This window comes from Sander lucioperca, chromosome 19, assembly GCF_008315115.2.
Source record: "Sander lucioperca isolate FBNREF2018 chromosome 19, SLUC_FBN_1.2, whole genome shotgun sequence".
Taxonomy (NCBI): domain Eukaryota; kingdom Metazoa; phylum Chordata; class Actinopteri; order Perciformes; family Percidae; genus Sander; species Sander lucioperca.
The window spans coordinates 15010389-15027971 of record NC_050191.1 but is presented as its reverse complement, the minus strand read 5'-3'; the positions used below and the strand labels follow the sequence as shown (position 1 = coordinate 15027971).

The 17583-nt window shown below is 41.2% G+C and overlaps 1 protein-coding gene across 1 annotated transcript in view; it reads left to right on the top strand.

Annotated features, from left to right (window-relative positions):
- The window catches only part of bach2b (BTB and CNC homology 1, basic leucine zipper transcription factor 2b), a 17171-nt gene extending 1363 nt beyond the window's left edge, over positions 1-15808 (top strand). The window contains exons 2-3 of the mRNA XM_035995699.1: positions 8880-9086; positions 9967-15808. Of these exons, the coding sequence (XP_035851592.1) occupies positions 8937-9086; positions 9967-10464 (648 nt within the window). The 5' untranslated portion in view covers positions 8880-8936 and the 3' untranslated portion in view covers positions 10465-15808. The remainder of the gene's footprint in view (positions 1-8879; positions 9087-9966) is intronic.
- The last annotated feature ends 1775 nt before the right edge of the window (positions 15809-17583 follow it).

Below are 17583 nucleotides of genomic sequence, written 5' to 3'. Positions count from 1 at the left end.
ACATTACCAAACTATTCTAAAACTGGTACGTGGCCGGTTTCACAACATAAAGACAAGGTCACGTGAGTTGGATCAACACCCTTGGTTCGAAGCGATAAACCGGGGAGAGAGTTGTTAAACATTAATATATAGCTACTGATTCTGATTAAGCACTACAACGTCGGCCATTATTGACTGCAAAATAATGTTACAGAATATTCCTTCTGTATGAACAGGTGCACATTGAAAATCCTTTTCTCCTGAAATTTTTTAGTACTGTCTATCTACATTATGTCAAAACCCTCGAGGACTTTCAAACATCAAGATCCCATTTATTAATATGCATTCGTGGCTAACTGAACATATAAACATATTTTCCTATTCTATTTTGTCTGGAAACGCTTCCAACGAAGCGCTCGCGTCTCGCTGAAAAATAGGCGTATGGTTGCTAATTTTCTAGCAGGCAATGGGCTTGTCACGCAGGCCGTGTGTAAGCTCTACCTGTATCACCATGGGAGCCCAAAATATAAACCGACGACCCACGTTGGTGCTGCCACTCTCCAGCAAGACCTTTACTCACAGTGTGTAATACCCGGGACCCTAAGACCAAGTGGAATTTTGTGTGTTTGCCAAGCGAAATTTTTCTAAGTATTTGACCTGAGAGTAATTGCAGCAGAAACCCTCTCCTGCTTTTGGACCCCCTTCTCGGGGTAAATTGAAGGGTGAAAAATCCTGGTTAGCTGATTGGTGATAAACCATACCTTCTATCACCACCCTTGTTGTGATAGACGGGCCCAACTGCACCAAAATCAGATTCAACGATATACAAACTCTTGATGAACCAGTAGGGAGAAGAACAACATCTTTTTCCCCCGAGAAAGACTCCAGTGTCGTTTTTTCTACTTTGCTCTCTTTCCACAACGCAGGAATACTTTCTAATTCTGATAAAACATGCGTGATACTACGCTCAGCTCTACCGTGTAGCCTCCTGTTGTTTAGAACCTGAACTCGGGCTCAACTACGAATTTTTCATAGTCGATTAATCTGTTATTACTTTCCTCCGCTTAATCGTGAGAGTTGATTAGTCTATAAAATGCAAAACAGGTGAAAAATGTTAGATCAGAAGTTTTCCCAAGCCTACGAAGTACGTCTCAAATGTCTTCTGTCCAAAACTCAAAGATCTCAGTTACCACTGTCCCAGAGGAGAAAGATACTAGAATATCTTCAGTGTACCTGTCAGGGAGATAAGATCTAGAATATCTTTCAGTTTTACTGTCAGCAGTAGAGAATATACTAGAAGTCTTCAGTTTACTGTCAGAGGAGAGAAGATACTAAAAGATCATCTTCATTCAACTTCCCCATGAGAGAGAAGATACTAGAATATCTTCAGTTAACCTGTCGCCCGAGGAGAGAAGAGACTGACGATCCTCAGTTAACTGTCCCAGATGAGAGTAAGATATAGAAGATCTTCAGCTTACTGTCAGGAGCGAAGATACTAGAAGATTTTCAGTTTACTGTCATAGGAAGAAGATCTAGAAGATCTTCAGTTTACTGGTCAGAGGAGGAGAGATACTAGAATATCGTTTTCATGTAAACTGGTCTCCAGAGGAGAGCAAGTACTAAAAGATCTTCCGTTACGGTCAGAGGAGAGAATATAGCTAGAAGATCTTCAGTTAACTGTCAAGGAGAGAAGATACTAGAAGTATTCAGTTAACTGTCAGAGCCGAGCAGAAACCTAGAAGATCTTCAGTTTAACTGTCCAGAGGAAGAAGATACTAAAGATCTTCCACATTTCACAACAGCATGAATCGAGCAATCTGATTTTTTTAATACCACAATGAACTCAAACGTTAATCGATTATCACACTAGTTTGCGATTACTTTAATCGTTGACGACTAATTGATTAATCGTTTGCAAAAACTCTCTAGACTGAACAGTCGCTTCTCGTTGCGTCACACCTAAAACCCACCTCAAACCCACCAACAGCTGCTTGGTCGGATCGATGCCAGACTGATCTTAGAGTAGAAAACTGGAGAGCTCGCCAGCCTTTCTTTAATAAGATTTCACCAGTTTGACCTTACATTACAGCGGGAAAGTCTTCTCTTCTTCCAAGTCAGATTTAATTTAATGACACGAAAAATATAATAATATCCATAAAATATTACCACAGTTTTAAAATTATTTTTGGTAGATGCCTGATTGCTCCCCTAAAAACCGACCAATAACTCAATGAACGCCCCGGAAGACCGAGCTGAGCGCACGGCGCCAAACAAACACTAAAAACTTTATTTTCTCCCAGTTTTTAACAGCAACTATATAACCGACATCAATTCTACTATTTTATATAGGATAAACCCAAAGGGTTAGGTATAAAGGATTACATGTATCTGGATTACCATATCAAACGAATTACAAAAAATCAGTTACTAATTAAATCAAGGTAAGTGAATGTGACAGACATAAGTCACCTTTATTGGTTAATGGATATGTGGGTGGTGGATACGTGGTGTTAGGGATGGCGGGCCCGTGAAAGGGCCCAGAGGAGAAAAAAAGCACTTTGTCTGGGATTGGGGTGTTATGTTATGTGTCTCTGTGCTGCCACACACATACAAACTTTGAAAAAATCCATCCATGCTGTTTAGAGTGAGATACGTTTCTGAATGTGTCCTGTCTTTTCAGTCGCTGGGTGAGCTGGGCAAATCGCACGCTTGTGACGTCACAGCCGAAACGAGCACGGCTACCGCAACCATAGCTCGTTATCATGCTAACGCTAATCTAACGGCTTAGCATGCTACACATCGTTCCAATAGAAGCCTGCTACAACACCCACCAGTTCACGAGTCTCCCCGCTAATTCCTGACTTGTAACTGACTGAAGTTTTAGACACCGCCTTTCTTTTACTGTCTATGGAGCTAGCTAGCTGACATGATCTCATCTGAGCTACTGGTGGCAGCGTGGCGAGTGGCAATGCAAAAGATAGTACAGAAGAAGAAGAAGAGAAGAGGTGCTCGGAAGCGGTCGGTAGCTAAAGACAGAGACGCAGCTGAAGAAGAGGCATCTGCAGCAGTGAGAGAGAGCGGGCAGTACAGACACACAACGATGGTGTGTGTTTTGAGGAAGTGAATACATGTAAACATTCTGTACAACCTTAAAATAGATATGAACCGTAAACTGAGCATAAATTTCTGATTTTAAGCATTTGATCACTCACGGGACCTGGGGTTGGGTTTGCTGGGTTGCTGGGCGGCACCGTTTGTGAATGAATTGTTTCCTATATAAATAATGAGACATTCATTCTTGTGCTCCACAGTGAGAAAGTGTCCCCCCCCCCCCCCCCCCCCCCCCCCCCCCCCCCCCCCCCCCCCTCTGTCCAGAATTCTCACATTCCAAAACCCGCAGTTTTTTGCAAGTTCCAGCAATGTCATCGCATAAATTGCATAAATACCCGCATATCCAATCGATTTTTAAGCAAAGCGTGCCGCATATCAGGATTTTTGCGGCGGACCCATCGAATCCCGATGAGGAAGGAAGTAGTTAAAGTGCAGGGCAGTCCGACCGAAGCCTAGTCATTCAAGGTAGCCAGAGTCACTGGAGGTCTCTGGGCAGCTCCTGCTCTGTGGTTATGGTCTGTTGTGTTCATATGAGCCCCATCTGAGAACTCTCAGCAGCTTCACACAGCAGGAAGCAGAGTCTCCTAAAGAGGGAAGTTAAAGAAGGTCTGGGTTGTTTACATTTCTTTAAACCAATCACAATGGTCTTGGGTGGCGCTAAGCTCTGGACGCAGCAACGGTGCCTCTGCTAAATAGTCTCAGGAAGGAACTTGTTTTGGTGGAACATTTGCACCCTGCAATAGAAAACACCCTATTTATTTATTATTATTATATATTTTATTAATTGACATTTTCAGCATGCAGCTTGCTAGCTCGAAGTTTGTTGTTGTTTCTCGAAGGGTTTGAGAAAAAATAAAGTTGAACTTAAAGGGAATTATGTTTTCTGGTTTAATCCATTGCACTCAGGCATTTTGTCACTACAGCTTTGCTTTATTTTGGTAACTTATTTAGGAGAGTTTGCAAACAGCTGAGAATGCATCATCCATGTGTACACCGCAGCATTGGTCCCTCCGTCTGTCTCTGTCTCTCTCTGTGTCTCAGAGCTCCAGCTCCTGGCTGAAGTGGAGGCGTCGAGCTCATTCGAGCATATCGTCTGGCCACAGCCGTGAAGATATTGATCTCAGAGAGAGTGGGAGGAATGAGGAAGTAGTCCTGATACATCAGCACATTGTTGTTGTTTGTTTGTATCAGGCAAAACATGAAATAGAAAGAACGTGTGACAGGAAGTGCACAGAGCTTAATATCAGTTGTGCTAGGCTCGCACACAGCCAGAGAACCTTTGCTCTACTCCAGATATGACGTGGCTGTGGTCGGACTCCCATTTGCCATTCACAATTTCAGCTGTGAATCTGTTCACTTGTCTTAGTCATATTCAATAGTGATAAACGTATATGCATAAGATGTCAGATGAAATCCTAGCCACAAGTGTCTTTTTTAAGTGAGGTTCCCCTTTCCTCCCATGGGCACTATGGGTAATTTATTAAAGCAATATGAGAACATCCATCAGTGATAGCTGGAAATGAAATCTCCTTAAATATATTAAATATAGTGCTTAAGTATAGTATAGTAATAGTAATACAGTATTTTTCAAATGATGTAATGTGATACAAATATCTGGCATCAATACTGTGAAGTGAAACAAGGGCATTGAATATAAAAATGTACGAATCACAGGAAGCCTTATTTCCTAGCCTTAGAGTACGCAGAGGGAAAATTGTTGAGCAAGTAGAGTGCTGTTTACCCAGGCGTTTTACTTTGAAATCTATATTTATCTAGCTTGATGCATTTCCAAAAACTGTAGTATCAAGGTAATGCGATACAGTGCCTCTTCATTACCCCCCAAATCGCCCCTGGAGCGTACGCTGCATCGTTCTGGAGCGCTGAGTGGAGTGGGACAAATATAGAGACCAAACAGGAGATATTTTTGCGCTCTTATTTGTCGTGTCTGCAGAGAAGAGGATAGTGTGTGTAGTGTGATCAGGATGCTCCTGCAGCTGAGTTACAGTACGTGGGCCCTCAGGGCCAGCTGGGGCACAGAAACGAGTCCTCTGCATGGCCTTCCATCCTGGAAGAACTGAGACATTTAGCATCCACCTTACAGTGGTAACCTGCAAGATTCTTGTTGTGTTGATTTTGGCTACGTCTTTGCAGCACTGCGGCTAGTGCTGTGGTGTTTTTGCACTCAAATTCCCAGAAATAACTTGGCATTCAAACAGTGTGTCCAGTAGTGCAGGTTTGGTGTTGTGTTTTTTTTTTGCCGTAATTTTCTGTTGATGAAGTTTGACATGTTTTTCTAATTAACTACACATTTCTTCTTGCGTATATACCAAACAAACTGCAGTTGCTTCTGCCAGTAAAGTAACAAGCATCAGCCATGACAATCTCTGCATGACACTGAATGCTTCTTACATAAGTAAAGCTTTTTATGAACCTAGTACAGATTGATATTATTCATGACTATATCATTCAGCAAGAAAGCAGCAAAACAGTCTTTTATGTATCTGGAAATGTTGCAGATTATTACTCTAACCCCCGGGACAGAACAGTTCCTACTGAACCTCTCCACATTATCTTCATTAGGATCTGACCTGGAGCAGAGGTGTCAAGCAGCAATCATTTTAGGAAATAACTTCAGTTTTTAAAGTCTGTCAGAGTGAGTCAGAGTGTTGGAAGCACTGCTGTGCTGCCCCCCCCCCACCAGTCCGGCTCAGGCTGCCAGCTGCCCAGCCTCCAAAACACTGCTCCTTTAAAAGATCAATTGTACTTTGTTGTTGTGTGTTGTTTGTTTGTGTGTGTTTTTTGTATTTGGTAGTATTTTTACAGTTCATGCCTCCTACGACATTAATATTTTACAAAAGACACCAGCAGTCAGAAGATCAGACAGATTGGATCCATAGAACAGGAATTGAATGAAAACATCCTTCAGCAGGTGAAAATGATCATCTTACCCGTTTGACTGATTTTTCTTACCTGTCCTTCCTATCCATTTTTAATAGTGCTTGGTGTCAGGGCTGAGGTCCAGCACAGCGCTGGTTCCCCTCCCCCCCATCTGCAGCCTAATGACCCAGAGAAAGACAGAGACTGAGGATACGGATGAGGAATGAAGAGAGAAAGATATGTGAATCCAGAACAGTGTGGTGTGAATTTATGACCAGTGTTGAAGCGTACTATATTTAGCCGTCCCCTGCGTACTGGTGACTGGTAGATGAGGGGGAGAAAGAAACCATCACAAGGTCGCAGCGTCGCCTTCCCCTTGTTTTTCTAGCCTGGTTTGGCCAAAGATTCCATCAGACCCTGTCGGAGGAAAGCTCCCACCTCTGTAAGCGCAGTGCATGATGGTACAAGCGATCTAATCACAAACAGAGTCATCTCCCTCTCTGCTTTAGATGAAGCTGGCAGCTCGTACTGATGTTTGATAGCTTTCCTGCTCCTATTTGAGGCTGGAGTTGTCATGCCCTGGAAAAGGAGCGAGAGGCGAGTGTGGCCTTGAAAGCAGGCTCATTATTTATTCATGTGTCTGCATGCAGATGTCACGCTGAGATGAGAAAGAGGGCTCCTGGCGGCGCAGAGGGCTGCACTTCTAATGAGGAAACTCAAGCCATTTTCTCTCTCCAGGATAGATTGACATGTAGATGTGCTCTTCATTGAGGAGTCATTTTGATTCTGTCATGAGTAGGCATGTTGCTTTGTCCCCTAGAGGAGGGGAGGCCACAGACCAGGCAATGCTGGGAAACAGAGCTGAGCCACCTCTGCTGCAGCTGTGCTGTAGTCCTCTGAGCAAGGTACAGTGGGAGTGCTCCTCTTTCTCCTCTCTTCCTCCATTGTTTGACTTCCTGCACTCCTGAGAGGCAGCCACAGGAAAGGAAAGGAAAGTGAGGGGAGAAGGAGAGCTGGCTGTCTTCCTCTGGCTCTTTGTTATGCCTCCACTGCTTCCCTCGCCGCCTACAGCTACAGATCCCTGGTGCACACAGATACCGCTGGGGTGGATCTGCCTATGATGAGCTTATCGTAAGGTTTGCCATCACCTGAGGGAAAGAGGCTCTCCAAACTGAGAACAAGAGAATAAACACATACAGCCTTGATATGGTGTCATATCAGTGAAGAAATGCCACACAGCTTTCTTTCTATTTTGGTCTGCACCGCCAAATCACTGCTGCATTTATTCCACTAATTCTTTTGTTCTGCAGCCTGTGAAGACGGTGTAGATATTCATGCCCCCAGAAATCACCTGACACTGATTTGGATTAGGTTGACAAGTTACTGCCCCCCTCAATCTGTCATACTGGCTCCTTTCCAGGCACTAAGGGACAGATGGAGAGGGACTCTTTTCTTGGATCACCTTTTCCCCTCTGCTTGAGAATGTGCTACATGTTAAATGTGAGGCGGAGAGCGCTGAAGGCTCACTGAGTCCTGCTCTGGGAGGCTGGGACACAGCGCTCTTCTGTCACCTACTGGTCAAGTGTAGTAACTGCCCTACAGTTAGTAGGCATGATGCATCGACTCACCTTATTTTATAGATTCTCCTCTGTGTACCTGGTAGATTTAGCCATAATCCATCATTAATCTTCCTCATTAAATCACACAGGGGATGTTCATTGAGCCAATCAGACAAGTTAGTGATGTTTTGTTGTTGTGTGTTTTGAAATTAAGATATTAATCATGTTAAAGGGACTGCAGCTCCAAAGTATGGAGAATTAAACCTAGACTTCCAAAGTGTTTGATTATGATCAATTAATAAACTAATAAAGCAAGTCTAAGACTTCATACTAAATCCACTCTTTTGACTTAGTAAATTATATGTACAGTCACTTTATTATACTATAAAATGATTGTGGTCTCAATCTGTAGTGTTGATGACAACAGGCAACATTCTTTGAAAAACAGAAAATCCAGTAATTCTGTCCAGACACATTATGCTGCTAAATAGGTTAGTGAAGTGTCCATAACATCCAGTTGTATCTCTGCAGAAATACTAAATCCTGTGTATTTTAAGGCAGATTTAAAGACATTGGGTCTTAAAAAATAACATAGTCATCTCTTGAAAACCCACCATGTGTAATTTCTGTGCATATTTATAATGCAACCTCCACAACAGTCCCAAAACATGACCGGGTGGCAGCTACTGAAGGCGGCACAATGACAGATGGGGTGTTAGGTTGCTCTTTAAATTGTGATTTTATAAACCCAAAGTAAAAAATAAAAGAATAGATAAAACCTTGTCATTATCACTTATTTAAGTGTAATATAATATATGATATGAGCCCCTCCCTCAGGTCTGTGTGGCTGTTTGATTGACTCTTCTTCACTCTGTCTCCAACATTCATCCCTATCATTCTTATTTACTCTTTCAACCTGAACACAGGTCTAACCAGCCAAAATAACTGAAAACACCTTTACATATTAAAATGGCAAAATTGGTTTTACGAAGGCTTTTACTAATTTGACTTTTTCCCTTTTTGTGTCCTCATGTGTCAGATTCCATCTCACAATTAATCTGTATTCCGCTTTATCATTTACAAGTTGGTAAATGTAATCATTTTCTTTTCTTCGAGTTCAACAATGCATCCTTCATTTAATTGATCAATTGTGTTTATAAATTAAAATGTTAAATGAATGGATTAAACCCAAAAAGTCTATAATTATTCCAGTGGCACACTTGAGACTCCATACAAAAAAGAACTTAGTATTTTGTACATTTTGGGCAGTTTCTGTCCACCTTAATTAATGTTCAATAAAATATAAAAGAAAATGTATTTGTTTCATAATGTTTTCTTTTCCTCCTGCCCTAGGTGAAGCTGCCTTTCCCTGTAGATCAAATCACAAATCTTCCACGGAACGACTTCCAAATGTTGGTGAAAATGCACAAACTGACCTCGGAGCAGCTGGAGTTTATCCATGACGTGAGGCGGCGGAGTAAGAACCGCATCGCAGCGCAGCGCTGCCGCAAGAGGAAGCTCGACTGCATCATGAACCTGGAGTGTGAGATCAGAAAACTGGTGAGTCTGCTGTTTCCACCAACACTGTCCCCAGCTGTCACCTGTCTGTGAGACTCTCCTATCTCCATCAAACACGCATGCTAGATGCTAGATTGGATCTGCTAGACCTGTTGAAGTCACAGGATGGGCCTCGTGGCCCGACTTATTCTGCCTTATTCTGCCTCCTACTGGTTTTCTTCCCTGGTATTCTGACAGTAACCCTAACCAATCCCCACTCCCAATGCCTAAACCTCACTATGTCCACCATTCCAGCAGATCCGATTTAGGATCTACCATCAAACACCCTCTCACCAGGAATAATAGTTAGCTCCACCACCTGAGCAATACTGCTGCTCTGTTCTCTCAGCCCCGCCACGCGTCACAGTGCCCTCTGGTGGCAATGCTAGGTGAACAGAGCAGTGTGGGGGGTGGTGAAGCTCGGGTTAAATCTGCAGGAAGCTGTGATGGGTTTGAAACATAAAGTGTTTGATTTGTTGTGTCAGCCTTCAGAAATAACAATAAAAAAAACACTCACGGACTGGCCAGCTCCAGCTGTATGCAGGGAGAAAGATTTTTATGATGCAACAGGAGGACAATCATTACCAACCTGATAACTGATGATACAGCTGACTTTTTCATAATAACATGAGATGTCAGCACAGTATACGAAAGAGACATTAAAGTATGAATTGATCTTTTTTTCTGTCTTGAACAACAGTCAGGTGCCCGAATGAACATTGGAACAGTTTTCCTGCTGTATTTATTCCCCCGTTTATACTGGCCTTTAAAAGATCCCTTCCCAATGCAAAGTGATGGGGGATAAATACAGTCTTTGTTTGGTGTGTGTGTGTGTGTGTGTGTGTGTGTGTGTGTGTGTGTGTGTGTGTGCGTGCGCGTGCAGGTGTGTGAGAAGGAGAAGCTGCTGACGGAGAGGAACCAGCTGAAGGCGTGTATGGGGGAGCTGTGGGAGAACTTCTCCTGCCTGTCCCAGGAGGTGTGCCGGGACGTCCAGCTGAGCCCCGAGCAGGTCCAGTCTCTACACCACTACTGCCCCGTGCAGCGGCCCGCCAACTCCACTGCCAGCATCACCGCTGGCCACGAAACCAGGCCCCCCCCCAGCCCTGCCACAATTAACAACACCACCAGCATCGACCTCACCGCGCACTCCGGATCGGCCACGCCCGAGCCCAGCTTCCACGGCTCCCCCGGCCCCTCGGAGAGCGAGCCCGACTCGGCCGTCAGGAACGGGGCAGACAGAGATATGGATGGCCAAGACACCAGCTTGTACACAAAGTCAGGGCTGGAGAAATCCAACCAGACGGTAACGGTGGATTTCTGCCAGGAAATGACTGACAAATGTACGACTGACGAGCAGCCGAGGAAGGACTGTACTCAGTAGTCTTGTTGTTTTTTGTTTTTTTTGTTATTATTATTTAATGTTACTCTTCTGACAAACCCTCTCTCGGGGTGTCTGAGACGTTCAACCTCCGCCAGTGTTCACTGAAAAACAAGCTTTGTTTGTATTTATGTCTTTTTGTGCTGTTTTTTTGTTTAGTTTTTTTTGATCGGTTGACACTAAAGTTGTCTTAACAGCAGCAATACTGTTCTCCAGGTATTCTCCTCTTACCATGACAGAGTGGGAGCTTCTCACCAAACACTTCGATGGTGCTATTCTCACCCCGACAGCAACCTCTGACTGGAGACTCTGTTCTTCATGTGTCACACATCACGACTCCAAGTTGAACCTCATCGGACCTAAACAGCAGCTCTCTGTCTCTCTGTTCCTGCCTTTCCTTCTCACATTTGCTCTTGTCTTCTTCCCACTCTGTCTCTATCAATCTTCTCTACCTCTTTCTGTCTCACTCTCTGTCTCTCTGTCTGTCTGTGGTTCTCCTCTCGCTAAATGGAAGTGGCCCTTTTCGTCACAGCAATTCAAACTCAGGAAACGAAATCCTCTGAATGTTCAACCTAATTCATGAAAAATGAGAATACAGCTTCTGTACACAAGGAAGTTATGATGCAGTTAGACTGTAACATGTTCATATGCAAAAATGTCTTCAAGCGTCTGGCATTTGTATTTCTGTACAGGAGAACTTTATACAGGCTGTAACCGAAAAACATTCCTCCTTTGCCTTCCTCAGCACTGAACTGAAAGGAAAGAAAGGTTTTTGCAGGCGGTTAAATGGCTATTTTTATTTCCCACTCATCAGCAATACCATTGTATTTGGATGTTGTAAAGGTGACTTTCAAGTGCTTGTTTGGCAGAAATGTATATAGTACAGAGCATGATGACTGTAACAGTGATTTTGTACAGGTAGAGGCTTAGATGTTTCTTTTTCACGGGGTTATATCAAGCACCTTTTTGCTAAGGGAAAATCTTTGCTTTGCTGTTTCCTGTCCTGCCTAACGAATGCGCCCCATCATGGTGAGTGTTCTTAAACTCAGGAAATCAGCTCGATACACATGTGACACACACATACAGTACATACAGACACATGCGTCAACACACGTGTAAAATATTGAGCCCCATGCATGTATAAAAGTTAGACATTCAAGATGCGTTTTAACGCGAGGCTCAGGCCAGCTCCTCTCCTCTATAAATGTGAAAAAAGAGTTCTGCCTTGTGTTTTTTTGGAGGAAATGTTATTTTGTATCAGTATTTGAAGATGATATTTGTGTCCACTCTGGCAGACATGCTTTGGGTTTCTTCAGTATTGCTGTTCAGAGATAGCAAAAAGCACAGCCGACATATAAGTGACAGATACTTTGATTTGTTTTTCAAATTGATCCTGAAAGAAATGAACACCTATTGAGAAAAAGAAAAGAATATTGACTTAAATCAGGCACTTTGTTCCCAGCCCCAAGCGCTCAGAGCCATTTAGCACTTCAATAAGGGTCTTTGTCCTTGCTTCAGACCCCTAAAACGTCTCAGACTGGAGCACTTAAATTGGTACTTCAAGAGGAAACAATCTTATTGATATGATTATACAAATATACAATTACAAATATCTCCATGAAGAAAGTGTATCTGAAACCTCCACATAAAAGAAGCCACTGTTTGAGAGTGTTCACACCTTATGTTTGTATTTCTTTTAAGAATTGAATAAGCTAATTCAGAGTTCATTTAACGTGAAAGCAGTGTTTGTGTTGTCCAAATAATTGAGTAACAATCATATAAAGATAGTAACCCGTTTGCCCTAATTGTTTGAACATCCTCCTTTGTGATGTGCATGCATGCTGTCTACAGCTGTAGGCCTAGTTAGTTTGTCTAGCTTCTGTTTACCTCGTAGCGTTCTCTCTGGAGCAGTCTGATTTTAAAATGATATTTTTGTATGTTTGAACAGGCAAGACAAGCTGAATTATCTCAACGCTCACTAGAGGCAGGCTTTAAGTCCAAGCAGGGTCGAGCTCTAGCACAAAGGTTGAGTTTAATTGAAATGTGAAGCTATTTGTTGATTCTTTAAAGCCCCAATCCAAGATGGCGATCCCTGTTAGCTTAATAAAGAGCTGAAGCTAATGTCTCCGGTAGGCAGCTTAGTGCAGATAGCACTCTAAGACAAACTCATTTTCACTACAGTACATGCTATACAAAAGAAAACCCTTCTGTATTAAAAAATAAATAAAAAGGCTTTCATACATATATGGGGAATTAAATGTTAAAGAAATGCTATTTTGGGGGTTAAAACTTGAGTTGGACACCCTCTCCTGGTTTGATAATGTAACTGCTGTTACAAAGCTCCACCCCTTTTGATGACATCATACTTTAAAGGTAGTCTGACAAAATGTTTACAGCCATATTTGAGGGAGGTTCAGCTGAGTGAAATTTAAAAAACACAATTCAGAATCACACATTACATTTGTAATAATGTATTTCCAACAAATGTAGACCAGCAACTTAACCGTGTTGCCTTTAATGAAGACCATTTACTTTGTTCAAATCACAAAGGGTTCAACTCTGTGCTGTAGTGAATCCTCCTTTATCGTAGAATACAGTGACAGTGAACCTCACATATGGGTCATTTTGTTAACAGTGTTTTATAACTCTTTTAAAATGACTACATTTTAATTCTTAAAACATCTATTTTTGGCCAAATAAGTCTGGTATTGGGGCTTTAAAGTTTGGTGAAATGTTCTCCCCCTGACTTTAACTGATGTACATTTTAGATGTAGTTTAAAATATGAGACAGAGTAAGTGTATTTTATAAACCTGTCTTTAAACTTTTAAAAGACTGGTACATAGACCCATACATGCACACACACACACACACACACACACATATATACAGTATATATTCATACGACACACACACACAGCACGTTGTGGCACAGCCTGAGTGCGCAGCAGTAGTGGTTCTTCATCGACTGGTGTGGTTTTTCGTGTTTGTTCGGCCCTTTATCCTGTTGCTCTTTTCATTCTTTCCTGCATATTTCCTGCAGCAGAGCAGTATTTACCCATGTGGAGATTCTACCAGGTCCAAGCCAGAAAAATAGTGGAACCATCTGCATTACAAAAGCTTCTTTTCTGCAAATGTTATGCAACTCATTTTCTGTTTATGTACTTTTTGTTTGTTGCATTGGAGAGCCCAACTCTGACTTTATGTTTGGAGAAAATACATTTGTGAAGTTTGTGTTAAAACTATTGTGACAAAGGCCCCTGGGTGTCTCCTCAGATATCCTAATAATCCTACAATGATCACATTCTTGTTTTTGCATAGCAGTTTTCATACCTATCGATAATTCAACTTAACAAACTTAGATTCCTGTAAAGAAGATGAAGAGGTGATAGAGTAACAACAGTAACAGAGGACTCTCTGATGGTCAGAGTAGAGTTACAGGCAACCTCAGCTGCAACGGGGAGATGAGTTCATGTCAGCATCTACAACATTTCCACTGTTTAAGGGGTCAGTTCAAGTTCAAAAATATATATAAGAGATAAAATTCTCACTTATGTCTTGTGGGATCTAGTCATGCGGATAGTTTGGGTTTTATTGGTCCAGGTTTTGGGATATCTGTCTGTTGAGATTTCTGCCTCCACTCTAGACAGTGGAGGATTTCCTTTGTGGTGCTAACATCACTAAAGAAATGCAACATTAATTCGCAGAGGTTGTGTCCTGTTACTCGGATAATCACATTGCTGTGAACAGTATTCTGTTTTTAGACAATCTCAAAACTTTGGTGAATAAAACCCAAACTATATGCGTGGCTAGATACCACTAGAGGGAAGTGAAAACATATTGCTTTTGACATTTGGGTGAACTGACCCTTTAGTGTCTCCGGGTGCCAAGCATTTGAACCTGCTCTCTATATCATGACGAAGCAGATTTTTTTGACTTGCTTTGTTTGAGCGTCAAACCAAACGTCCCTTAAAAATGATTAGTTAATATTACTTAGAGCTGCAGAACAGTAATTAAACAAAACATTGATATATTATCACTTGAAAACGCTTTAATGGCTTAAAATGTTAGCGCATGGAGCAGACACAGAGCAACATCGTTGATTTGGTTCCACTATGTTCACCAGCTAGTCTCTGACTTTGTATCTGTGTCATCAGCAGCTAGCACACAAAGCTGCCTGCTGCTGGAAAAGAGATTGACGAGAACAGAGATTGCTGGTTGGAAACCAAAATAATGAGCTAAACGAGGCTAAAAGATGAACATTACACAGTGTTCATATAAAATATTGATTAGTAAGTGATGGAACAGTAATAATAAGCATGAGCACCTAAAATGAATTTAGATACGAGGAATCCTCCAGGTTACTTTTGGGGTTTTGGCCATTAGAGCAGATTGCTGTTGCTGTAACTGATTGCTCGTACCTTTTTGCTGTGTATTTGTCTTGTTCAGTTAAACATTTTTGTTGCTGCTTCTCTGAAACAAACACTGGCTTTTCAACTCCAAAGGTTGTTCTATGAAAAAATATGAACAAAAACATGCCTTTCTCACAGATCGCTCAACTTTATTGAAAAAAGAAATTTGGTATCCTGGTGGAATGCGCAGGCTGAGATCATTGAGTAAAATATAAAAATGGAAAATGTTTACAAATGGATGTCATGTCATGTTTGATCAGATTTTGCCATGTAAAAATCACTCGGTTCAATTGTACTGGTTCTTTGTGTTGTTTAAAGAGACACCTTGTCTTTAATCCAGCTTTTGGGATGGGTCAGCATTACATGGATACAAGTGCACCTCCGATATTTGCCTTAGAACTTGCAGAGGCCATAGTTCACATTCAAGTGAAGTGAGTGTATGCAGGGGCCTGGGCCCCCATCCCTGAGTCACCAGTGCGGACTTTCTCACACTTATCTACCTGTGAAATCCTTCATACCTCTCATAACTGGTCAACGACTGTATCAGCAAACTGCATCAGGTGTTTTTTCTACATGCTTTTTACACAGATTATATGGATTATTGTATTAGTAGATTTTGGTGCATCCTTTTTAATGTAATAGCTCTTAAGCTTGTAGTTCAAGTTGTTGTTTTTTTCTTTCATTTTTCTAGATGACTGTTTTGTGTTAATATTGTCAATTGGAAATAGCTGTTATTTGCTTATTCTCTACTAAGAGTTCTTACCTTTATCATTTTTAAATGCTACATGACCCTAATTAATTAAAATGACTTAATAACCATTGTAAATACAGTATTGTGCAAACCCCATTTTCATTCATTTCAATTGCTAGTGTTAAATAAATGACTCTTTTGTCTAGACACCATTTCTCTTTATGAAATAAAGAAATATGCATATCATTGTTGTGTTTTGTGGATGTTTTTGCAAAAACCTTGTTGGTCTGTATGAAAGCTGCATTACTGTAGTTTGGCCATTCTGGGGCAGCAGAGCAAACTAAAAATTAAAAAAAGTTATAAAAACGTCATAGTATAGTATGTCGGAAAAAAAATCATAAAAAAGTCATAATATATTTATTCGAAATGTATTTAAAAATGTCATAGTGTATTATGTATTAAGTCATGATAGAGTATGACGAAAGGTAATACCACTCATCAGGAATGTTTGGCACTTCTGCTGACAGAACGCTCATGTATCTGCCATTTTTCTCCTCTTCCTCTTCTCCATTCGCTGCTTTTTCCTCTGGCCAATAGCTCAGTGAGATCAGCACTTCCCTTCAGACCCAAAGGTTGTAAGCCCCCAGGGATACAAGGTGACCATCTACCTCATCAGGCATTGTACTGTGGACACCTTTCCTGCATATTTTAGATGTTTATTAGCATTAACACACCTGTCTGATATGATCAGCTCATTGGTTTGTGTTCTGAGTTCGAGCTCCTGGCGTTGCAAGATGATCATACATCTATCTAATCAGGCACTGTGCTGTGGACAACTGCCCTGCATATTTTAAATGTGTGTCTGCATTGACACACCTGATTCAGATTAACGATTTGAATCATTAACAAAAAAGTCATGATAGAGTATGGTTAAACAGTGCATCATGTTGAAGAAGAGTATGTCATGTGTTGTCATGTTGAAACAGTTCATTGTGCAGCATGTCAAAGTAAAGTAAAGTTAAGTCAATAACATGGCTTTCCTAAACTGGAACTGGACTGTGTTAATCTGAATCCGATTTCAGACAGGTGTGTTGATGCCAGTGCCATGTAAAACACACAGGGAAGGTTTCCTAAGCACAATGGCTGATTAGATATAAGATGGTCTCCTTGTAACTCTGGGGGCTTGAACTGGCAACCTTTGTGTCTGATGGCAAGTGCTGCTGATCTCAGTGAGCTATTTGCCAGGTAATGACAGTTTCAGCTTTGATGGTCAGAAATGTATTAACCAAATAAATGACAGCGTTGAGAGACGATGTCTCTGTCCGGGTTGTGGTTGCACCTGTGCCGGGCCAAGCAACCTGTGAAAAAAATGTCGAAACATGCACAACAACACAATAAGATTACAGATAACATCATTATAGGGTATGGTTAGAATTAACATTGTGGTATCTTGGCATAGGTACAAAATTGAATCTGGGTTCAATAAAATTCAATAAAATAAAAATAAAAATTCAAAGAAAACCATATACATAATTTAAGTGAAGTGTTTAACAATGAAGCTTTACAATATATGTCAGATAGGATTGCATTATACATTCTATAAATTATATTAGTTTGAACTACTTGTACAGATTACATTAACAGGAAATGTTTTCCCCCAGCAATGAATGTTAAAAGCTCTAGTCACAGAACAAATAATAAAGTTTGATTTATTGTAATTGTAATTTTGTGGAACATGATAGAACATTTCCATTTCCCAGAATGCTTTACTTTAACCAAGTATTTTTCAATGGTACCATACCAATACCAAACAATTTGAGGTGGACATTTGTTTGAAAGCTTCTTTTCTACACAATTTGATGGTCAATACTGGACTTTTTAAGTTTCAGAAGTCCCTTACAACTTCAGATTACAAATGTTTATAGATTTGACACCTGTAATAACAGCGACATGGAACATAATAGCAGGCCTAAAAGGTCATCTGTACTAGTTCATTTTGAAGAACCAATTCCAACACAAAC